At 33.6% G+C, this 26,595-nt stretch overlaps 1 protein-coding gene across 2 annotated transcripts; it reads left to right on the plus strand.

Moving 5' to 3' along the window:
* LOC123718107 lies at positions 1-25,619 on the plus strand. 2 transcript variants are annotated; one of them, XM_045674493.1, is made up of 14 exons: positions 1-52; positions 3,191-3,353; positions 4,103-4,262; positions 5,142-5,232; positions 6,141-6,247; positions 6,470-8,389; positions 9,230-9,592; positions 13,483-13,686; positions 15,804-15,946; positions 18,911-19,052; positions 20,259-20,450; positions 24,110-24,324; positions 24,560-24,715; positions 25,249-25,619. In XM_045674493.1, exons 2-14 carry the CDS (start codon positions 3,307-3,309, stop codon positions 25,292-25,294), a joined length of 3,786 nt encoding a protein of 1,261 aa, XP_045530449.1. In that variant the 5' UTR covers positions 1-52; positions 3,191-3,306; the 3' UTR covers positions 25,295-25,619. The 2 variants fall into 2 exon arrangements, with proteins under 2 accessions (XP_045530449.1, XP_045530450.1); XM_045674494.1 differs by having other exon boundaries at positions 24,122-24,324.
* Positions 25,620-26,595: the final 976 nt, after the last annotated feature.

Genomic DNA, 26,595 nt, shown 5'->3' on the forward strand with positions numbered 1-26,595 from the left:
GTTTATAATATCTGTGTTTGATAGACGTTTGGTGATGTGAAGATTATCTGAGGTAGGAGTGTATGAAGAATTTTCCTGAATTAAAAATCTCGTGTCACAATTCCAATAATAATGAAATTTTTATTCCATATATTTTAACTTTTTTTCAATTTCATGATTTGACATTAAACTTGTAATCCATAATTGTACCGTTTCAACCACCAGAAAAATGCAATTGGCGCTACAAGCGTACGACCCACCAGACTCCTCAGAAACCACTCCTTATATGGAGATTTTATTCGTTTTCACAATAAACTCCCTAGTGAAATTACAGAATTATCACTGAATAAATTCAAAGCTCTCGTTAATCGTAAATTAATCAATAAGATTTTTATACATTTGACGATTATTTTAATGATCCTTATCCTTGGGATTGAATTGCCTTACAAACAATTTCTATAACTCATAACTTGTCGATTAAATACAGTGGCGGAGAGTTTCTTAACCGCTCTTGCCTTAACTTGGCAAGGCTAACTGCCCTTCTACCACCAACCCCTATTTAATATCATATTTATAATAAATTTGTTACATAACCTAACTTAAGTGTTTTATGATCTGTGCCAGCTCTTAAATTATTTCAAACATTGGCTCTTGTCGAATTTGTGCCTCCTATTTTCTTTATATAGTCTGACCATCTCTTTCTCTGTCTTCTCTTTTCCTTTTACCATCTCGTGGTTGGCATTCTGAAATAATTTTTGTCCATATCAACCTGATCTCTATTTAACTTTTTAATATCATTATATTTTGTGTGAAATAATAAACATTGATTTGAAAACATTCATCTATATCCATCACAGTATTAACATAATTCGATAGCAGGAGACAACTTTGGTTTCGGCTTAATATGATTTGTGAGCAGTGTTGGCCTAGTGGCTTCACCGCGACTTTCTTCCCTAAGGTAGCCCTTTCTTTCTATATGGGCATTGAACATTCCCTCAAACGGCGAAGGAAAACATTGTGAGGAAACCGGCTTGCCTTAGACCCAAATAGTCAACGGCATGTGTAGATTGACAAATGATTATGAAACCGATACTGAGGCCCAAAGGTTGTAGCGCTCTAAAAATGTTGTAGCGCCTTTTTTGAAGTGAAACTTATTTATCGGCGTTGGAAAAAAATGACCGTCACATTTTTCGGTTACGAGAGATTCGAAGCCATTAAAAACAAATATATATAATAACGATAACAATAATAGTAATAATTCTATTACAATTAATGAACTTCTGTAATAATCTTATTAGTAACACGGTTAAATGATATAATAATAAACGCCTTTTGTTAAACTTTATTTAATTTAACTTTATTCAACCAATTTCTGTAAAGTTGCATATAGTAGATTATTTTTCGTAAAATAAGGTCATAAAGAAGTTTTACACGCACACATTTTTTATTATGATTTTACTTAACCTTTAATATGGAACATTTTGCTTTGCTCCCCCAGAGACTGTTCGCATTTCTGTCACTCCATAAAAACTTTCCTCAGAGTTCAAATAATAAAAAATATATATACACGAATTGGCGCGGCAGTATTCCTTTTGTGCTAAGCATCACATTCAATAGTGGGCTGGTTAATTAAACATAATATGTGTACAATTCACACGTAGAAGTGAGTCAAGAGAGCCAACATAACACGAATGCAATTTTAAGTTTAATATCAATTATTAATATTTATGAAAACTACAAAAGGTACGGTGAAAAGAGACAGACACATAAAATAACGCGAGAGAAAATGAGATAGGAATCATTATACAGTGTGTAAACTTTAAATTAGTGTAGTAAGAAGTTTCTAAAAAAAGAAATGATAAATTTCATCTAATTTTTATTAATCTTATATTCAAGTTTTCTGGACATATGTTTTTTTTAAAGTCAGAAAATGGTCAATATATTGCAATAGTACGTCAACAAATACAAATGATATTGTCTTTTGTTAACAAAGCTTTTATACAATTAAAGAAAACTCCTTTTTAGTGAATTGAAGCTATGAATTATTATAAACTTATACTTACTTTCATACATTCAACACCAAAAGTTTTCAGTCACCGTGACCACGCACGCTGTAAAGCACGCGAAACGTCGGAAAAAATGTAAAATTATAGATAGCCGGTAAAAAAAAGTGTTTTCTTTCAAAAGTGTTTTCGTTCCTTAATACTGCAGCGATTAAAATATTCACTCAAGGGGCGTCAATTAACTAATTCACGACTTATCAGTGTCTCTTTTTAATGAATTCTGCATGAACAAATTTCAAACTGCATTAAATATTTTTAAAAACAATTCATAAAACATCAGACAAAATGCGCTCTATCTCACCAGTTATTTGTGTGGGTAGATCCATGCCTCTCTTCTTGGTGGAAATCTTCCACGATCTGCTTCACAAGACTATCTTTTACGATTTATCGGACTGCCCGACTATAAGTCCCGTCGTTCCATGGGAGATTCAACCGTCAATTGTTTAAAGAAAGAGTACATCCACCAACGCTTGTACCAAAATGAGTGAGATGCTATGACATTTTTTTCTGTAGCCCCCTAAACTATGATAAAAAAATGTGTGCGTGTACTAGTGTACACACGTAAGAAGTGAAACATCTTTATGACCTTATTTTTCAAAAGATGATCTACTATATGCATATATTGTTGGAAATAAATGTTATGTTATGCTATATGCTATTTACAGAAATTGGTTTAATAAAGTTAAATTAGATAAAGTTTAACAAAAGGCCTTTATTATCAGAGACATGAATGCAAAAAATACAATTATTTCATTTTACCTTATTACTACTAAGATTATTACAGCATTAATTGTAATAGAATTATTACTAACATTGTTATCGTTATTATATATGTTTGTTATTAATGGCTTCGAATCTCTTACTTACATTTGGTCTACTATGTACTGAAAGTCTTGCGGGGGGAGCAACCCAAGAGTACTCCAAGGGTTTCTTTGTACCGAACGGTGAAGGACAAGGTTACTTGCGATACCAAGAGCTATGGCTGCAGTCTGGAAACACAATCCCCAATAACAAAGACGAACTGAATGGTGTCTCCAACACTATCGACATATTTATCTGTTCGCAGAGTTAATTCACAGTTGCGATACATTAGTATAGTTTATTCTCGACATTATCGTATTGACATTTCTGAAAATAAATTTTCACAGAACAATTATAGGAGTGGACTTCCTTTTTATCAAGACATGTTTGCTATACCAAGTTGCAAATAATTATCAACGTTTCAAAGATAAACTTATCAATAACATTATCAGATAATTTATTTATGGACGACGTTGGACACAGTCGTTTACTGAAGTTCTTCATTACCAGGTAATTATTTTTCATATAACCTATAAAGCTGTTGTTGTTCGATGATCTGTAGCTGATCATCGTTAAACGTCTGTACCTCGACCTTGCTCTACAAATGAGCGTAATCTTAAGGTAGTTTTTGCCGCGCACCACCGTTATGTGGAACCAGCTGAAGCATTTCCGAACCAATTCGACTTAGGGTCCTTCAAGAAAAGAGCGTACCAATTTATAAAAAACCTTTTCTTCTTTAGTTAATCCCGTTATTTCTTCTGTATGGACCTCTTTCGGTCCATTTGGATCTGTTCTTAGCTTCCATCCATAACTATATCGTGAGCTGTTGTGTCATCGCTTTTATGGTCTTCACACGTTTCATTTTCCTGAGGCTTCAGCGGTGCATCTTTTGTACACCTTGCAATATGACCTATTTTCATTTCAGCTGTAAGCAACTTTCAATTTTCACTTATATAAAGCGGACATTAATTCCTTAATATTGTATATAAGGAAAAAACAAATCTAATAATTTTTTAACTATAAATTCGGTATTGCGCTTAATAATAATAAAGCCCGTTAATTTCAAATAAACAGTTTAGACTTGTAACATGTTTTTCTTGTTATCGTAACTTTCTTCAGTGCTGTTGATTCTTTCTCCATTCGCTTCCTCTTAACCTTTCTATTTCTTCTATCCACCATTAGGGCGCTCTCTTCTCTCGATTATGTTTATTTATATTTAATTATAATTTATTTTAAATCTGAAAATCTAAAACTTTCAGAATGGACGACCTGATCGAGTCGAATGTACCAGGCGAGCAGATAATTCGAGGTGACAGCGATGCGCATTATGAGCCTGTTATAACCGTGACTCAGCAGGAGACATCCACGAGCAGGGCAAACATAACAGCGCGGAAAATAACTGTCACCGAAGATATTTCGGTAAAGTATCAGAATTTGTTCAAAAAGCAGACAACGCCGGGTAAAACTATTGTCACGCAAATCCAATCGCTACAATATAAATATTGAATAAATAAGAAGTCATTATTGGTGTTTTATTTAAACGCTGCACTGCTGGTAATTTGCTCATGGGCATTGCGTTGTAAACGGGAGACGTCCAGTTAAACTTAAAGATGATGCTGGATGCCATCTGCCCCACTCGGGCATCCAGCCTAGACAACCGGTCCGATCACTGAGCTTGCTTTCTTAATTTCCTTCTGCGTCATTCCAGCGCGTCTGTTCTGGGCGGTCACGTTTCCTTTTGCCTTGAGGATTCCAGAGGATTGCTTGACAGTGTCCAATCAATTTCCACTTCGGCGTTTCATATACCCATATATATTTCCGTTTTGTTGGAAGTTCCTAGTAATAAAGTAAAAAAACACATACGTTTAAAAGTATAAAAAATATTATAGTCCCCGATTACTTAACAGCTGTATCTAAATCAACAAATCTAGAAGTTTATAATACTCTAGCAGAAGCTATTAGAGAAATACAAAAGCTCTTAAAACTGTCACAGTAAATTCAAAAATAATAAAAATACTGTTTATTATTACGTAATTAAAAGCTAACATAAATTATATACAACAAAAAACAATTATACCAAAGATATAAGCAAAGATGGAATACATATACACAAAGGTTTAAAGAAAAGGAAAAATTAATAAAAATGGTATGTGTTCATGATGCAGGTTATATTTCGTTATGGAAATTCTTACTGGACTTGTATTTGAAAATCCAATACATTTCTCACATACAGAAGTCGTGCTTACCCTAAGATTAGTCTTACTAGCGGAATTCTTAATAAAAATAATATCATTGCAGGATCAGGGGATTAATGAACCTGTTTTGGAAATGGAAAAATTGGAAAATGCAACCGAAGGAAAATCTGTGGCAATTGACAAGAAAGTGTATAGTAAGTATTCATTACAAATCACCACTACATGTTCCTTTAATTCTTCACTAACAAAGAGTCATTAATAAATGACATTATTATATGTTTCGTATTATGGTCGTCATAGTAAGGATGACCCTCCCCCCCCTCATCTAAAAGAGATATCCCATGGAATTTTATATACCAATACCAGTGACGCTAGAACGTTGTCAAGGTCTGGGTCTCAATTTTCATGATCATTTGTCAATCTAATTTCTCTAATTGCTTTTCTCTAATCCAATTGTCAAACCATTTCCTAGGATGCGCGACTTTTGTACCCTGTATTACAAATTAACGGCAATATTTTCAACAATTCCGTATCGCGTTAAATAATAACAATAACACACTATTTATGAATAAAAAAATTTACAACCAAGTTTGACTATGACTTTTTAGTATCAATGTAGCGAAAACATTCGTTTTTATTTCTGTGATCTGGTAATGAGGAATTATTTGTAACGACACATACCACTACAATGACATTCGTTTGTCAATTTTTCTTGTCACCTATAACTTGCATTACGTGTAAAGTTGTATTATTTTCTATTAAAAGTATATTAAAATCAGATTGAATTTAACTATGCTTAAAACTCGATAAGAAATCCTTTTAAAAGAGCCTTGAAACGTTTTGATTTGGAGAATTACACGCCAAATATACATTAGATTTGGGGTGTAATAATGAGTCCAACATAAAGGTATATATTTTATATTAAAAACATTTGTTTTTGGATAAAGTTCGTAAGAGTCTTTCCATTCCATGTCCAGTTACTTGTTGTCCGCTTCTGATGAACATGAAAGGATTGCTGGTATTTTGAAATTTCTGTGTACTGCTGTACTAAAATAAATAAGACTGTATATGTAACGGAATAACAAATTCAATATTGTTTCAGAAAAAACACAGCATGAAGAGAAGAGAAGTAAAACTAAAATACCAATGTTAAGGAAAGCTGTGCGCCAATTAATTCAAGTAGAAGATAAAAAGAAAATGGAGGAAGAAGTATGTATCGATCTGAAAAGCTGATTGATAAAGATGTTTTTATTTAGGCAATTGTTATAATATTAAACATGGCATACACATAAGAAGCGTAATAATAAATAATATTGTTTTGCAAGATTATTATTATTACGTTATTAAATTAATAATTAAAAAAGTTTTTCCTGAAGTAGTACACTAAGTCCATACATTATTATATTATATCAGTAAACTAACACGTTACAGATACCAGTACAAAGACGGATGTCTTCAATCCCTCGATTAAAAGACATGAAAAAACTCGTCACATCTGCAAAAGCAGAGAAGGAAAATACAGATCCTAAAACTGTCGTCTCGCCAAGAACAGAAGAAGAGTTCGACAAACTATTCGAAGAGATTAAACAAAACTCTGATAGACATTCAAATGCTTTCGTTAAAGATCCAGAAAAAATAGAGATGAAGTTTGAAGAAATAATACATGATTATGATGAAAATAAAGTAGAACCAATTAATGTTGAAAAACTAAAAAGTAGAATACCAATGCTTAAAAGAAAAAGTGAACATGACATTGAAGCTACGAAGCTAACTAATTGGAGGCGCGTTTATAAAAAACGTTCATCTATACAAAATCCTCAACATTATACAAAATTATTCCTTAATGTTCAATCAAAAGCAAGCGAAAGAAACAGAACCCAATCCGAAACAAACGTCAATGATTCATTTACAACAGATACTGAGAAACAAGAAAATACAGAAAGAGAAGATGAGGTAAACTCAAACAGTGATACTGGAACTAATACAAACGTTTCATTAGGTACATCGAAAACTGATCCTGTAATATCAACTACAGAAAAAAATCAAATGGAATATAATGAACATGTATCTCCTGTCTTCTCTTCTGTACAAAATTCTCTAGAGACTGAAGAGAACAGAATTCTCAAAAAGAGTCAATCTATCGACAGTTCTAATGTACAACTAAAAGAAATTCAAACAAATAGCAGTGTAAGGCGCAGTCTTAGTCATATTGATAATCTATCTTCGAACGCTTTGGTTCAAAAGGTTGTTGAAACTCAAAAACAAATTCAAGTTAGTGAAGAGTATAACGCAACACCTATTACAGAAACCATCGAAGTAAGAGCATTAGATATTGAAGTGAAATCTTCTATAGATGAACAGCCTATTGAAAGTACAATAGTTCAAGAAAAAGATACAATTGTAAAACAGGACATGGTATGTAAAGAAACATCAATGTTAATTCGTAAAAATCAAGAACACGTAGATATGGAACCGTCAGAGGAACCTAAAAGTTTAGAAATGGAAGTATCGTATGTGATAGAATCTTCTCTAACCCAACCAACTGTTTTAATAAGCAATTCACAAGATGATAGTGAAAGAAATAATGAAGTAAAAGAGGCTCACCAAAGTAATAACTACGATACAATTGATAAAAACGTATTTGATAACTTGGATCAAGAGATTTCTACGTCGAGAATTATTTCAACAGATCTTTTGAAGCCAACCATTTGTGACACAGAAACAAAAGACACAGTAAATGGTGTTTCGGAGTCTGTCAATCTATCAAGTCAAAATATTGACAAATTTGATTCCTGTAGCTATCATGAAGAATCTAACATACATAAAGCAGCTGAAGAATTAAAGACCGAATCCCCAATTACAGCCATGCTAGACAACAATAAATATTTTCAAGACAATAAATCAATAAAAAGTGGAGATCAACAAATCCCCATTCTAGGTCATCCAGATGCCTTATTTAATCGTCCAGAGACTCCCATAGAGGACTTTTTACCAATGATACGAGACAGCAAGGAGAATTTAGGCACCCTTTTAAATACAGATATACCAAGCACTGAAGTTGATCAGAACTCTATAGATAGGAATATCGACCAAGAAAATCATGAACAAAATAAAATCCCTGAAAGAAATAGTGACATAAAAGATATCCATGAACAGCGAAGGAGAAATAAAGAAAAGATACAAGAATTATTATCGAATCCCCAAGAAGAAGATATTATTGTACTAAAAGGAAAAGTCAACAGAGTTATTAGTCGATTAGACTCAAAAGACTACAGCAATATTAAAAATAAACCAGAGATGGTTGATGATGTGCCTAAAAAGACCGTTTTGTCTAAAATAGCTTTATTTGAGGTAAGTTAAAATTAAATATATATAGCTATCACTCTATGATATCTTGTACGCGCCAAGGAATGATCAGACGGAGCCAGTTAGTCTTACACGGCCATAATACAATTTAATGATTAGATTAGGAAATAATAAGTAAAAGGTTCAAATAAAACACTGTTTATATCTGGGTAACAACTGCTTTTGTTTGTTTAAAATATGAGCTTATAACTAACATAAAATTAGGGGTAGTGGGGTTGCGACGCTAACAAAAACTAACTTGGCTTATCTAAGGGTTCAAATTATTCTTAATTCTTCTTAAAGGAGACAAGAGTGTTAAATTACAAGTCATGAGTGTGATATACGTAACTTAACTAATGTTAGATAAAATAACTCTTGTAAGATTTTTTTATTAATGCTCTCAAACATCACACATGTTTAAATTACGAGAAGTTGCGAGTATCCCACGATATTGCGCCACACAAATCCCGAGGTGACTTCCGCCAAGGGTCTTCGAATTTACAATAAAATTAAATTCATAATTGACTAGTTACACAAATTATTACATCACAGATATATCTAATTTGCATGATAAAAGTTCTCCTCGGTATGTACATGATTTGCCAGTACTTTCGTTAATACTATGAGCCGGTGACCAATAGTCAATAGGTCTTACCTAACCACAAAAAAAAATCTACTTAATTTGTCTATGAAGTTGGGATAATTAAAGTGTCGTTGCATATCTCAAATCTGCTGCCTATGTTATAGACGTGTTTGGGCTAAAAAAAATACCGCTAATACTATTTGAACACAGACTAAAGTAGTAAGAATTAGAATCAACAAATTAAATACTTATAAAACTTTCAGCAAAAAGAAGCAGATGTATATAAAAGAAAACTCTCGCGCAATCAAATCCAAAAACCGGATTTGCCAAAAATCGTTGATGAAGTTTTAAAACAACCAAGATCAAACGATTCAAATCCATTTACTTGGACTAATAGTTATACAGAAAAACCAAAAATACATATAAATAAAGAACCCAGAATTGAAATCAAAAGAGAGCTGTCGTATGCTGAAGTGGATTTGGGAGATGCTGTGAAGGGAAGAGTCAGAGATATGGTTGTTCGTATGGTGTCGTTTGAACGCATGGACCTGGAGAGGAAAGGTATTATTGATATCAAGGAGAAGCCCAGGAGTGGATCTGTGTCTGAAAAAATCGCTTTGTTTGAGGTAAGCTTTGCTTATAATTAATTATAACTAACTTACATGCCTTACGCTACGAATATTTTTAAAAAAATGCGTGCGTACAAAGTAGGTATAAATGTCAGAAGTGAAACATCTTTGTAAATTAATGATTACGAAGGTAAAAGCCTCAATAGATGATCATGTACCAGTATATGTATATCTATATTCACACTCTTTACACTCGGGATACGTGCTCATGATAATATAAATAAATAAAAAACCTGCGTTTACTGCACAAGACGTTATACGACAGAATTGCCATCTAAAGTTCTACTAAGTAATATGTAACGAATCCATCAACGAATAGCGTGTCTATTTTCTCGATCTCCCTTTCTCACTCTCTCTCAATCGGTCTCAAACGCACTCTCCATTGTCTTCGATAAAAACGCTGCTCATCTTCGTGAAGTTTTATCCGTAAAAAATTACTCTCATGTGACGAACGAAGTTTCACTTTAAAAAACTTACATTCATCTCTCACCCAGTCTTGTCACAAATGACCACTGAATTATTTCCCAACCAATTCGACTTGGGAAAGTAAAGAGCCTACCAATCCTTAAGATTATACCTAAATTACAAGTAACATTTACTAAAGTGTCTCGCGGTCTTCAATACGCTGAGTATGCACAATTTGACACCCTGAAACCACTGGTACTTACATAACATTAGTTGTGTCTTGTAACACAGTTCTTATTCATAAACACTTAATTGTCAAATTATACTAAACATTTGTGGTATGTGTAATGACAATTTGAAATGACGATGCTGTAACTAAAGTAGTTCCAGCAATGGTAATGTTTATCAGGGTGATCAAATTATGTGGAAAAAAGAAAATTCTATTATAAATATATATAGTTATAAATCACATCAAAATATCATCTATATGAATTTAATATTAAGTACACTCAAAAACGTCAGTAAAAATGCTTCTGAATTGATTATATTTACTGCCAGTTCTCGAAGGGCGTAAAACTGGCCCAAAACACTATTTTAAATCGACACGGGTTTTGAAGTCATACTACTTTTGGCGCGTTAGGGAAAAATGATGAGAGTACATTTTTAGGATGCGCACTCCATCACAAAAAACGACACCCGCACACGATCACAAAAAACCGACACCCTGAAGTTAGCAAAGTCAACATTCTAAAATCGAATATGTCAATTTCTTTAATTATGTAGAAATATTCGTGATATTTAAATAAACTAGATAATGCGTTATAATATATTTTTTTCCCATTGTTAGTGTCATTTTTCTACAAATGTACGATAAAAGTTTTGTAAAGATTTTTATTTTGTTACGCCAAAGATGTACAACTTTGTCCTACGCGCGTACATAAGTACACAAACATGTATATTTGAATTAAATATTTATATATCATTCTATGATTAGCGGCCTCAAGCGGATTCACGCGAAGGTTGGCGATCACCATGGCTACTTTCATTGCTGACGACTTTGTTAAATATTAGACACAGTTAAAGTATCTATAATACATGTTTATTATTAAACTTCACCACATATATAGTGCTATCTACAGTATACGTTACAAGTTATCATTTTTAAAATATACAATTATGGTTACTATCAATGTTACTTAAAAGTTAATAAAAACAAATGAGTGCGTATACTAGTGTACACACGTAAGAAGTGAAACTTCTTTATGACCTTCATTTTCGAAAAATTATTGGTAAAATAATGTTAAATTAGATAAAGTTTAACAAAATGCTTTTATTATCATAGACATGAATACAAATAATACAATTATTTCATTTTACCTTATTACTACTAAGATTATAACAGAATTTTATTGATTGTAATAGAATTATTGATGTCATTGTTATCGTTATTATATATTTTTGTTATTAATGGCTTCGAATCTCTTCCAATCAACCGTGGTAAGGGTAAGAAAAAAATGGCGCCTAACTGTAAAAAAATGGCGGTAATTTTTTTCCAACGCCGATGTAAAAGTTTCACTTCAATTAAAATTACAAGCAAAATATCGGATATAGATATCAGAAAAGCATTCAATAAAGCTTTTTTCAAATAGGTGGACTCGCTTACCGACTATATGTTACTTTACTTTTGGAATCTGACGATTAGTTTTCCGTTCCTCGGTTCCTCGTTATAATACAAAACGTTATGAAAATTATTTTAATTCTGTCGTCATTGTTGAATGGTGTTTACCTAATCTATTCGTAAGTACGTGGGCGTGTCGTGTCCTAGAAATCTATATTTCGTAATATATATATGCAATCTTTTTCAAATGCATTATCTATTAAGATTATCATTGAAACATGAGTACTGATAAAGTCGTTTTATCGGCCCAAAAGCATATCGCATTTGTCAACACAAGTGACCAGGTATAAGTTTGAATAATTATTATTTTCTATAATATTATTGAATTTATTTATTTCGTATTCATACAGGTAACATAAATTATATACAACAAACAACAATTGGCCAAAATGGAAGACATCAAAACAAAGAAAAAAACGTAATATCTAATTTGGCTGTGATGTATGTTAGTGTAAAAGTTATGTGGGGTGTGCTCATGATGTAGATGATTCAGCGCTAATAGTAATTGGTTTATTTGCCAAGATAGTGTTACAATTAGATCGATCAACTACAAATATCAGCACAATAAATAAATGTTATAATATTTATTATTATATTTCAAACGTATTATAGAATAATTGTGTGAAGCGAAAAGTATTCTTATTTTTAACTTTATGCGAGTTCAAGACTTTATTAATATTAAAAACGAAATATTTTCTTATATAGCGTCTTCTATGCTGCTTAATCCTCTTCCGTCTCTTCGGCAGATTTTCTCTCTATATTACTTGATGGCCACTATTTATATTGCCTTCTCTTGGATATGCGATACATCTTCAGTCCATTTCTCTTTTTTGCTTTCTATTATCTTCGTCTAGTTCCATTTTATTATTTTTTACTTTTTGTAGAACGTCATTTAATTTAATTTTATTACATTTATCCTACATCTCTATTTTATGTTCGGAATATATTAGTTTTTCGTTATTTTTAACGTTGCCGGCAAAGTTTGACACCCAAAAGTTAGACATGACACGCGTGTGTATTTTCTAATACACTTATATATTAGAATATTTAATAAATTAAGAAATCACAAATTCACATTGACTTAAATACAGCTTTATAATGTACGATATAATAAAATATTTATTGCACGTAATTAACCGTGATCGTATGTCGAATTGCACCGCCTTTAAAGTAGTCTATCTCTTTTTATCAGAGGATAAACACAATTTAACAGAAAGAGACGAAACAGTTAAAATAATGCAAATGAACTATTTTTGTATTAAGACCTACTTAGGTCTATATATACAATTAATAGCGCTCTTAAATGGAATTAATTAAATAAATTTATATTTTTATATATGAGCATAAATGGGCTGGAGGCTCTTCTGATGTTACGTGGCATCATGGACACTTAGTTCCACGTACGAGAACAGCTTCTTAGCCGTCCACGCTAACCAACGCTCATCTGTTGAACTACAAACACAGAATTTGAAAGATTTGTTTAAATGATTACAATAAAAAGTCAAAAGGAAACATTCGGACACGTCCTACGTAACACCTAAATTCTAACTTCAGCTTCAGCAGTGATACAAGACAAAGTGGCAGGTAGAAGTCTTGGTTGAAGACTTCTTGACAATGTTTGATGATTCTTGAATAGTTTGGTCAAAGCACCAAGTTATTGTTCAGAAGCAATCAACATTAAAGTATCCATTATGATCGCCAACCTTCGAATGTAGATGGCACTAATTTGTTACCATACAATGTTAAACATTTATTCCATTTGTAGAGTACATTCCTGTGGCTGATATATGTATTATATTTTCAGAAGAAAGTTACCTCACCAAAGAAGATAAAATCAGAAACGCCTAAGCATAAGGGTCCTCCCGAAGTCAACATGAGTGAAGAAGAGTTGAGAGAACGGATAGAAGAGTTAAGAGGAGCGAAGAAGTACGGGAAGTTCACTGACTTGAAGTATGTTGAACTGAATGATGGGTTTATGATGCCGGCGCTTGGAGTCGGTACTGCTCTGGTAAGTAGATTTTTATAATAGAAATAGTTTATTTATTAAAGCAGACAATCAGTCCATGTGGTAACTTAAATAATAAAATTAAAAAGGACACATTGCAATGACCCATGGAGGGCAATTCCTGCTACCGCCAGCATGCTCGTTAGAGCTCACGCGCACACGCATGCGCACGCGCACGGAGACGTAAGAGAGACAGATCGCATCGTGGCGTTAATGACAGTCAACACCTGCACAACTAAACATTGTAACAGCCCTGATCCTGAATGTAGGTCCTTACATATGAAATTGGCGTATTTCGTACTGGCCACTTTAATCACGATGTTCTCCTCTTTGTTAAGGAATGCCAAATTCAAATTTGTACAGCTAGTTACTCATGTATTTGTGCTTCGATGACCGTCATTCATTTGTTTTTTTCTTCTGTTTTTTTCTGTTTGCGTCACTCATTTTACAAAATGGAAAACTTAAAGTATCGCATTATTTAAGAGTACGAGTTCCATCGTGGCACTAGTGCTGCGGAAACGACTCGAAGGGTGAATGATGTGTATGGCAGTCATGTTGCAAAAGAAAAGACAGTTCGTTTTTGGTTTTAACGTTTTCGTTCTGGAATTTTCGACCTGCAAGCCCCGTGGACGGCCTGAGACCCAAGTTGATAATGAAGTATTGAAGGCTATTGTGGCAGCGGATCCATCGCAAACCACGTCTGAGTTAGCTGCAGGCTGCAGTTTTAGTGATAAAACTGTTTTAATTCACTTGAAGCAAATTGGGAAAATTAAAAAGCTTGAAAGGTACGAATTGACTGAAGCAAACCGGCAAACGCGCGTCGACTGCTGCGTTACATTACTGAACCGGCACAATAATGAAGGTATTTTAAACCGAATCATTATCTGTAATGAAAAATGGATTCTTTACGATTATCGGAAGCGCTCAGCGCAATGGTTGGATCCTGGCCAGCCAGCCAAATCCTGCCCCAAGCGAAAATTAACTCCAAAAAAGTTACTTGTAACCGTTTGGTGGACTAGTGCCGGTATTATTCATTGCAGTTTTCTTAAATCTGGCCAGACTAGTACGGCTGATGTCTATTGTCAGCAATTGCAAACCATGACGGAAAAGCTAGCGGCTAAACAACCTAGGCTGGTCAATCGCTCCACGCCACTGCTACTTCACTACAACGCTAGACCACACACTGCACAACAAACGGCTACCAAATTAGAAGAGCTTTAATTGGAATGTCTAAGACATCCTCCGTACTCCCCGGACCTTGCTCCAATAGATTACCATTTTTTTCGAAATTTGGACGCCTTCTTGCAAGGGAAAAAATTTAACTCTGATAGGGCAGTCAAAATCCCCTTCACAGATTTGATTGATTCTCATCCGACTGGTTTTTTTTAGTAAAGGGATCAATGAACTACCTATGAGATGGCAAAAGTGCATAGAAAACAATGGTTCATACTTTGATTAATTAAATATATTATATTTAAAAATATTCGACTTTTTGTTTCTCCCATACAAAACGCCAATTTCATATGTAAGGACCTAATATTAAACGACATTACATACAACGTCATTGTACGATTTTTTTTTTGTATAATAGACCCTAACCTGATTTTGATTTTGCTTTTAATTTGTCATTGGTTACGGTGATTGGAACGTGTCGATACATACATTTTTGTCGGTACTCGGGAGCTATTTATTGAAGTGAAACTTCTTTAGCGGCATTGGAAAATGTTTACTATCATATTTTTCGGTTACGCGTCACATTTTTCCGTTAAACGCCATCTTTTTCTTGACCCTACCACGGTTGATTCGAAGAGATTCGAAGCCATTAATAACAAAAATATATAATAACGATAACAATGATTGTAATAATTCCATTACAATTAATGAAATTCTGTTATAATCTTAGTAGTAATAAGGTAAAATTAAATAATTGTATTATTTTAATGTCTGCAAAGATGCTTATAGTAGATCATTTTTCGAAAAACAAGGTCATAAAAAAGTTTCACTTCTTATGTGTGTTGTACACGCACACATTTTGTTTTTAAATTATATTTGTTCATAATCTTTAAAATATCTCAGTTATGATCAGGATTTACATTTATAATAAGATAAACTTATTTCAGTTACACAAAAGTCTAACGAAGTATATAATCTGTGCTGCCATAGAGCTCGGCTACCGTACCATAGATAGCGCATACATTTATGGCAACGAAAAAGAGATTGGCGAAGCTATAAACGAGAAAATCAACGATGGAACTGTCAGACGGTATGTACTACATTGGTGGTTATCTTGTCCCAGGCAGGAGAGGATTTTTAAAAAAAACAATATATATGATATTAAAATATGTTGCGTTAAAAAAGCGCGTAATAATAATAATGTTGCTAAGCGACAAGGCAACGGCTCAAAGACGGCTAGACCAATTCACTTATTTATTTTTATTTATTCTTTGAACTATGAGGTAGGTTTTTATGGAGAGGAAAGCACAGGAAATCCTAATATCTGAATTTTATTGTGAAAAGCGAACATGAAGAACGTAGCAAAAATCTTTCTTGTGTTGGTATGTAGCTCCCAAAAAGGTACGCTAAGTAAAATCATATTGAGGCGAAAAGGCGTTTGCTGGGGCAAATAAATAAAATCTAAATCAATCGGAATTCATACGAAAATTGACACACGAGTTTTGAAGCATATCATGCGCAAATATTATTCAATTGTAACATATATACACGGCAGTATACACACATAGTCACAATTTAAATTAATAACAATATATACTATACAATAATTATCGCTAATATGTAATATTATGTTGACTTCTTTTGTCTCGTGATAATCAAAGAACATTTAAGGTCCTAACTTGTTAAGTTATCATAACAAACAAATATACTGTATTTACAATTTTCTTAACCTACATAGTAATAATACAAATAATTAAAAATTAATAAAAAACTTAAAACCTTTAACGCTGGCAGGCCTTTCCTCGCTGTATTACGATATTTATTCGTCTCTGGGATCACGTTACTATCAACTAGGCGTCAACTTAATTCTTTAATTAACTTACAATACAAATGAATTAGACTAAGGTAATGTTAATTAATGTTGTCTTAGTGTTCTATAATGTTTTCACTATGTTGTTTAAAACTATGTTCGTGTGTCCGAGATACCGCTCTTGGACTCGAACATTACATAATACAAGGAGGGACAATTTGTTACTTATGAAAGTATTTATTAAAAGGATATACACTTGTGCAAATTAGAGCTTCAGAAAGCACCATACCAGATCCATGCAACTTCCCCACAATTAGAAGCCCACGATATCACAGCACACAACCCCCGAGGGGGCTCTTTGTATTCAATAAGTCGCATGTAACAATAGGCAGGCCTGGCAAGATGCCATGGGCCCCCGAACCAAGTGGTCCCCGACCCAAGAGGCCGTGAACTCAATTTTTTTTTATTTCATTGTAAATGTATGCAAGTTTCCTCACGTTCCCTACACCGAAAAGCTAGCGAATATACATTGAGATATTATGTTCTATGGATGGATGCAATTGGCCTAGCCTGGAGACTACAGACCATTCCCTCTCGCCTAAGAGAGGAGTGATTATGTGGTATTAGTGGGACATATACAACGTATAATTGAGTACGCTGAAAATCTCATTCATTAAAATTAAACTGCGTACAAGGTGATGATTTTTACTAATAGGGCCCCATCAAAAGAAATTGCTACAGACCCCAGATGGTATAGTTACGTCACCGCGCATGGGTCTACAAAGCATACGCGAATATACAATGTAAATTCATAATTATGTAGGATAGAATAAATTAATAAAAATAGCCAATAATTAAAACAGCAAGAGTTCTAATTCGACTCGGCAAAAGGATTCTAGAGTTGGTGAAAATGTCTAACGAAACATTTTTTATTAGTCGTAATGTGAATCTGCCCATTTTAAGATCCTTGTAGATACTTTCTTTTTTATACTGTTAATTGACAATATCACTAGCGCTTTATTCGTGAATCGCTGTTTCTAAATTACTATATACATATTGTAACCAGAAAACGGCTGTGCCTGCTGCAACACGATGTTATTAAAAAAATGTGTGCGTGTACACAGATAAGTGAAACTTCTTTATGACCTTATTTTTCGAAAAATGATCTACTATATGCAAATTTACAGAAATTGGTTAAATAAAGTTATATTAGATAAAGTTTAACAAAAGGCTTTTATTGTCATAAACATGAATACAAATAATACAATTATTTCATTTTACCTTATTAAAAGTACTCTTCGAATCAACCGTAGTAGGGACAACAAAAAGATGACGCGTAACCGAAAAATGTGACGGTAAATTTATTTTCAACGCGGATATAGAAGTTTCACTTCAAAATTTTACGCCGTGGTTCAAACTATTCAATCGCCTTCCTAGAAGCTATAGATCACTGCTGTGTAATTCTTTCAAGGGGAAGGTGATCAAGATTCCTTCATGTTGAAGAGTATTAACCATATGTTTGACAACAATTATATCTTAACTGTTCTTTTTATGACATCATGATGATTAATAAAACGTTTTCCTACCTATTTTTATATTCCTGATTGTGTGGTTTTTATAATTAATCTGAATGTTCCACTTTCATTGATTTGCAATGTAATATAATAATCTTTAGTTCTGAGCGAGTCGATCAGATGTTGCAATGTTTAAGATAGCTGTTTCTAAGATAAATAAGTGCAAAATATTTTAAATTTGGGGCCCATATATATCACTGCCGTGTTATAAAGGTGATTCAAGTTTTAATAACTTAACTGTTATTATTATTATGACATTTGTATGCCTTGAAAGAAAACAATTTTTTAACCGGATTAAAGCTATTTGTATTATTATAAACTTATAATTATTTTACATAAATTTAAATTATGTAAAATAATAATAAGTCACAGTGACCACGCACGCTGTTAAGCACGCGAAACGTCGGAAGAATTTAAAATTAAAATTATGTAATTCTAAGTTATTATTAATGTAATTATAAGTTAATAATATAGATAGCTTTAATCCGGTTAAAAAATTGTTTTCTTTCAATGTGTAAAAGCTATGTTAACCAAAGACAATACTATTTGTATGCCTATATTCAAATGGCCGGTTGTACTGTCTATAATTAATCTGAATGTACCAAATATTTATTATGATTAAACAATATACTTACAATTAGTAGTATAATAAAAAATATATATATTTTAGTGAGGACCTCTTCATAATATCAAAGTTATGGAGTACATTCCACCGCCGTGATGTCGTGGAGAAGGCTTGCAAAATGTCTCTCAAAGCAATGGGACTGGACTATTTTGATTTGTATCTAATACATAATCCTATGTCGTTTAAGGTAAATGAATTTCAAAATATGACAGGTGTGTTGCTATCATTTATAATAAGCTTGTTGGTCTGAGGTCATAGCTTTGAACCCGCGCTGGACTTTGGTAAACGAAACATTGTAAGGAACCGTGACCACGCACACTGAAATGTACGCGAAACGTCGGAAAAAATTAAAACTTAGAATTATGTAAATAACTATAAGTTTTAATAATAATACATAGCTTTAATCCGTTCAAAATGTGTTTTTCTTAATGCGTAAAAGCTATTTTAACAAAAGACAATACTATTCTAAGGAATGTTTTACACCCAAAGTTAGTTCGTGTCTGGCACAGAAGACCTACTTGCCTTTTAAGAGTAAAATTTATCATGAAACAGAAATCTGGGGACCAAATTGAAGGGCCACTGCTGTTGTCACCAGGTGGTCATTCATGTTCTCTATGACTTGTGATTGCGAGCCGATTTATGACAGCCTTCATTCTAAAATTTGATTTTGAAACTGACTCGCATCTAAATAATCTCGTGGTATATTTACTGAGACACGTCTTAAGATCTTTAGAATTAGCAGCCTCAATTTGTATACATAGCATGAATTCGGGAGATTTTTTTTCATAGATTTTCTCTTTACTAAGACATCATGGAGCATTACGATCTAGCGTAACTTAAGACTATAATAATTGAAGTCTAACCTAATTTACTCAAAGGGATTCTTAACATAAGAAAGTGTCCAATAACACTACTAACAGTCTCTATTACAGGGAAGACAGAGTGGCTTCCCTTGTACTTATGTTCTATTTTTTTCACTCCCTGTTTAGAACTAATACGAACGTATACTATCACTAGTTCACTAGTGCAAGTGTCCTTTTTAATCTTCTTCAAAGTTTAATAGCCTCAAACACATGACATTCATGAAACACACATACAAGAAATACCATACCAGTCAATAAAAAAGTATGCAAATAAAAAAGGATTAAGGTACATTTCAAGGGTGTAATGTGTGTGCGTTGTGGTTGTAAATGTCCATGGCTCAGCATTATCCTGTGGAGCAGAAGTCTTCGACTCTAAATGTCTCCAAACCCTGTTCGTTTCCTCACAATGTGTAAAGCCGGATGAACAGCCTGGGGTTCGTCAGGCTGGGCAGGTAGCAGCAGCCCCAAAAAGTCTAGAAAGTGCTACTTATTACAGGGAATACCATTAACAAACCAATATTTTCTTTCAGGAAGGTGACGATCCTATACCGAAAATTGCTAATGTCATTCAATACAGCGAATCTGATTACTTAGACGCCTGGTTCGGTCTGGAGAAACTGGTGAAGAAAGACCTGGTTAAACGCATTGGCGTGAGCAACTTCAACTCAGCGCAAATAGATAGAATCCTTGACAAGGGAAGGATTAAACCTGTTGTTAATCAAGTAAGTTTCTTGCTCTTTGTTCTCCTAGCTTTTATTGGTGAATTGGCTGATATTATGGATTTACTTCTTGTGTTCATCCGCTCGTCCACGGGGTGGATATCGGCCAGTTCGAGCAGCGCGGATGGTTCTTTATTCTTCCGTTGTGAGTCGAATTCAGCCAGCGCGGGATCTTTAACTAATGCTATCAAGGGGCCCTCGGTTTGCTTTAGGTTCTCTAAAAGTTTCAGATTTTGAATAAAACAAAACCGTTACGATTAAATATTTCTGGGTCTGGATCGGCCAATTGAGAGATAGTAACACTTTCAATATTCTTCTTCAAAATCTGGCCACTTAAAAGATAGATGTGGTATAGATGCTAGTCTAAAGATATCGATTATAATTAAACTTTAGAACATTACGGTAAAAAGTTTGTAAAATACTTATTGTTACGGTTTAACGTGACGAAATCGAGTTCTAGATTTTTAAGTAGAAGTGAAGCAATATATATTTCGCTCCTGTTAGGTTACGTTGGAGAGCTGGGACCCCCAAATTCTCGGGGCCCGTAGCATTTGCTACTCTTGATATATGGCTAATCCAGCATCTCGAATCTAGATTCAATTGCGTGCAAAGTGTAACACGAATAGAAGGGATCTTAATTAATAACCAAAGTAACAATAATAATCGATAATTGGAGTATTCCCTGAGAGAGATATATATATATATATATATATATATATATATATATATATATATATATATATATATAATACAGTAAAATCCGCTTATGACGATTTCTCTACCAAAAACGCGTTTTAAGCGAGAAAGCGTATTATGCGGGACAGGAAAAATAAAACGTACTACGTATGTATTATGTTCTAATTTTGGTATATATAGGTATTCATTTATACATTTCTGAATTATATTAAATACGTATTGTATTTATAATTACATTATTTAAAAAGATTTTGATGCATTAGCAATTAAAAGATTTTCAACATAATTCGTAGTTAGTAGTTAGTACATAAAGCGTGATCGTCTTAAACCAGTGCTACTGTATATAATATACATTCCTTTGTGCTGTCTACTCGTACAGTTCAGCGTCAACAGGCTTCCAGTACACCTTTACTTACCTTAGGTTACTCCCGAAGCTTAGTTTTCTCGACTCTTAGCTGGAGAACCACCTATTTGTGAAGCGTATGTGGGGGGGGGGGGTGTATTACACCTGGTCCAGCGATAAATTCTGTTACAAATGGGAATTCATTTCTTTAATATAGTCATGTGAAGTAGTATTTTTTAAATATATACCTACACATTTATTCGTTTCAGCAAAAATAATTACATTCGAAATGGCCTTTGGCTTTTATACTGGCATTTAATATCTTTAAGCACGAATTTATTTACGCAGCTTTATTCATGATTACGTCTTGTTTTCTCAAGTGAGTAATCGTTCCAAATCATAAATTCATTCACAAATTTAGTACGAAGGCTGGAACTGGTAGACATTATAAAATTATCTCATTTTTAGAAAACTCACAAATATATATGTCAAGTGATCAATATATTCAATCAAGTCGTTTAACTATCTCTCTAACCGAAAGCCATGCGAATTGATTAACAATGTAAAACACGACTCCGCCATGGTTATTTAATTTGTTATTGTTATTTCTGTGTGATCGTGAAGAACTGAGAGCTTGGAAATTCCATCTTTTGCTTTATTGCCAAAGGTTAGGTTGGTCTTGTTGCCTAAGAATGTTTAGGAATCTCGTTAAACGTTTCATTCACTCGCTTGTCTGACGGAACTTCAGTGATTTGATTGAATATCAACATTTAATTAACTGTCTAGAGATTCAATTTACTCTCTGATTTAACTACTTTACTGCGATATATATAAGCTTATAATACAAAATTTATTTATTGCTATAAAACATAGCACAACATTAAAACCTGCGACTTCTTAGCTCTCATTTAACAAAAATATATAGAAATAAATAATTTTTGTGTTAATATGTTGTGGCCCCTCTCCGGGAAAAATAATCAAAATAATTAAACAAATAAAATTATGTAATTTATCGGTTAGTTAATAAAAACGTTTACGTATTCCATATAATTTAGAACTTCCACATCGTCACTGTATATATAAATTAATGGCGCTGCAACCTGTTTAGGTCTGAGCCTCAGATTTCTGTATCTGTTTCATGATCATTTATTAATCTAATAGGCAAATAGTTGATCAGCCTTCTGTGCCTGCCACGCCGTCGACTTTTTGAGTCTAAGACAAGCCGGTTTCCTCACGAAGTTTTCCTTCACCGTTCGAGCTAATGCTAAATGCGCACATAGAAAGAAAACCCACTGGTACAAAGCCGGGGATCGAATCTACGACCTCAGGGATGAGAGTCGCACGCTAAAGCCACTAGGCCAACACTGCTCCTGTATATTTAGTCCAGCCATAAGTTCTGTTACGAATGAAAATACCTTTTTTATAAATTGTATTGTAATAATACCAATATAAAATTTATACCTAAATATTTATTAAAGTCTCAAAAAAATAAATATTCTTTACAAAATGGCTACCTTTGGCTCTTATACAGTTCTTTAATCTGTTTGACCACTTTTTAAGATTCCCAATTCTCAATCTCATTCTTTAAGAGACGCAATGTTGCCTCGTCGTTCAGAACAGGTAATGTCCTCATGATTTGAAGTCTAAAGGCTTGAGGACTGGACTAAATGAGGGCCAGTCTTTAGCTCTTATAAATTCCGGAACATTGGTTTCAAGCCAGGCTTGGGTAGTTCGTGCCTTGTAACCAGGTGCAGAATCCTGCTAGAAAGTCCACGGTTTACTTTTAAAAAGTGTATTGCTGAGAGGTTTCACAACATGATCCAAGATTATATCTTGATACACTTTAGCTGAAGTTTTCACTGCTTTTTCGCAAAAATATCGTTTTGTGATCCTTGATAAAAATACGCCCCATCAAACGCAGGATGATGACCACGCTGTACCTTTCCGACCGCTTCTTCATTAGAACTGTGAGCGTATACTTCATCTAGTACTTTTATATTTTATGTTGCTTATTATATTGGTCTTTAATCGTGAAAATTTTTTCATCGGTAAAGAGGCTCTCTGCTTTTCACTTACGTATCGCCAGAGAAGGCAGTTTGATCTGGCTTTTGAAGTGTCTGGAATATGAGCGACGGCTCCTGGCTTTCCTTTAACACGCCATTCCATATTGTAATTTGATAATGAACGCGAAAAAATACGTAAAATGGCGCAAAATCGAAAAAAGTTAACTACGTGTTCCAAATTCAAATTACCAATTAAAAAGTTGAAAAAAAAAGAAAAGATTTTAAGTAACAGTATTTATGGCCAGCAGTGTCTAGCGAAGTCAGTCCATACGGTCTGACAGACGACAACATCTCTATTTCTTTTTAGGAACAGCCTACTATCATACGTGCTCTGTGTGCTTTAGAATTACACTAAGGACATACAACTGTATGACGGAAAGTAAATGTCTGATGATAAAGATCCTCCCATGGGGATCTGTATGACCGGAATAGCATTAACTTTGAAAGACCCCTATGTCCACTAATTCCAAAGTATTTTTTCATATATATGGCAGTACTGACACTAGCAACACCTGTGTTTTATGTTTATTTTAATATCATCATCATAATGACAAAACCAGTCGTTTCCCCAGATTGAGTGTCATCCCTACTTGACACAATACCGCCTGGACGAGTTCTGCCAATCCAGGGATGTTAAGTTAAGCTGCTACGGAGTCCTGGGATCAAAGGGGACGCCGTTGGAGTATACAAGTGGATTATCACCAGTGATAGATGACCCTTTGGTGCTTTCAATGGCTGCTGGGTTGGAGGTTACACCTGCTCAACTCTTGATCAGGTAGGTGGCAATCGTGGCTCTGGGGTGGTTATAGCTGTCAAGTATGCTTGTATTAAATAAATAATGTCATATATCAGATATTCCAGTATTTCTATTTATGTCTATCGTACGAATGGCCTAAGCTGAACATCTTTGAGGCCGCTAGTTAAACGGCGCTGTTTAGTTAAAAGGCTAGGCTGTTAATTGAACGGCCCCTTAAGCTAGTAACTATGACATATATATAACATTATTTCAGTTACCAACTTCATTTAGAACATAGTGTGGTGGTAAAGACATCGACTGGTCGCCATCTTTGGAGCAACTTGCAAGCGCAAGCCGTGAAACTTGAAAATTCTCATATATCTGCGCTCAACGCTCTTAATAGAAATAAGCGGAATTTTACTATGAAAGGGTAAGAAATGATTAAATTCATTATCATTATCATCAGCCTCTTTTAGTGCTGTATGTAGATCTCCTTCATCTGCCTCCAGTACGCTCTGCACTGACCTCTCTGCATCCACTCCTCCATCCAGCCTCCTTAAATGTCGTCAGTCGTTGGTCGGCCACGCATTATTAAAATATTTCTAAGAAAAGACTTTAACATATGAGAAACCATGTGAAACAGCACAGGTCTGCAATTAAATTATTGCATTGAAACACGTTCGTCCTATAAAGATTCATACCAACTAAATCTATCACGTTTAACAAAAGCACTCTTTCGTCTCCTTCTGTCAAAAGCAGTGATAAAAAGAGATAGAAGATGCAACAAGGAATGTATATCGACTCCAAATTCTACTTATTACTGGAGGTTAGCCGTGAGTCTCGTAAAGCGTGTTTTGACTTAAAATATTCCTAACGATTTTAGAACCGCGGTTTCTGATTGTTATTCCGGTTTTCTCAGGATTAACCTCACCGTTGCATACTAACACAAAAAATTACTTTCAGAATGGGTGACACACACAGGAACTACCCATTTCGGATACCGTTTTAGAGAAGACATCTACGAATGTTGTTAAAAGATAAAGCGTGCGAAATTAATATTATAAGTTTGTAAGGTTGTGGGGGGTAATCTCTTGAGCGATTACTTTACCAATAGAGTCACGTTTGTCAGTGTCATAGACTAAAATGAAAAATCTTTTTGGTGGTAGTCTGTTAAAGTTAAAGAAACTGTCGAACTAAAATGTTCCTTACGAACGATGAGAGAATGAGTTCTGAGAAGCGTTTTAGAGCTTGATAATCTTACTTACTTATATATAAATCAAAACAATTATTCAAAAACTCCTGCGCGGAATTTATTGCGGTTTTTCTGAGTGACTTCAATTAATTTTGTATTTCGTTACAAAACCTGTATTTATTAGAAACTATCAGTAGAAAGTTAAATTATGTATGTTTTAGTTATTAAGGTGTGCTTATAGATTTTATAAGCAGCTATTTATTATTATTACAAAGTTGACAATTACCAATATATAAAATAATATAATTTTAATTCTATTTAATATGTAAGTTTTACAATTAAAGACTTATTATTATTTTCTGTTTTTATTTAATGAATCACAATCTAGGTCTATTATCACTATGTCGTAACTAAAAAATCTTGATTTAGCGTCATCTAGGGTACAATACATATATCCGTTGTGATATCTTAACTTTATTGTAAAATGCGCCATCTTTGTATGCTTTAATGAACTACGTTATCGTAAAGGATTTAGATATATATTAGACTGATGGCATCTATGTTTCAGGTAGACTAGGTGTAAATATTAGGTTAAGGTGTAAAACGCCATCTATGTCTGGCTCGTTTTACTACGTTGTTACCTGTTATTAGTAACTGTGTATCTTCGACCTGTATAAAGTAAATCTCAATCCTGTGTTATCTATACTTAAAAAAGCAATGTTTGTAAAATAATTAATAATAAATACCTAAAAAAAAACATTTTGACATTTTAGTGTATAAATATTTGTTGTTTTATAATATGATGAAAAAATAAAGCCAGGTCTTCATATTATTTATTGGTCTGTCATTAAACTTATTTTTATTATCAGTATCCATAATAAATCAATATTTAGTACTTCTTATTTTAAAAATCCAACATAATTTAGTCATCTCAACACCACCATAGCTGTCACTTCAGTTAACAAGTTCCAAGACGGTTATTTATTAATTATTTAGGTTAACCTATACATATTTGCTTAAATTTCCTAAAATAATAATGAAAGCAGTCAGAAAACAATGTTATTATGACACATGCAAAGTTTTACTATCAACTAAACATTTTAACAAATGATAAAACT

The sequence above is a fragment of the Pieris brassicae genome, chromosome 14 (assembly GCF_905147105.1).
Source record: "Pieris brassicae chromosome 14, ilPieBrab1.1, whole genome shotgun sequence".
NCBI classification, from domain to species: Eukaryota; Metazoa; Arthropoda; class Insecta; order Lepidoptera; family Pieridae; genus Pieris; species Pieris brassicae.

Excerpts from the sequence above, each read along its gene's own strand:
- LOC123718107 (XM_045674493.1), top strand. The coding sequence starts at position 3,307 with ATGGACGACGTTGGACACAGTCGTTTACTGAAGTTCTTCATTACCAG. Across the intron at positions 6,248-6,469 it reads AAAAGAAAATGGAGGAAGAA|ATACCAGTACAAAGACGGAT; the intron begins GTATGTATCGAT and ends AACACGTTACAG. Across the intron at positions 24,325-24,559 it reads CCTGCTCAACTCTTGATCAG|TTACCAACTTCATTTAGAAC; the intron begins GTAGGTGGCAAT and ends ACATTATTTCAG.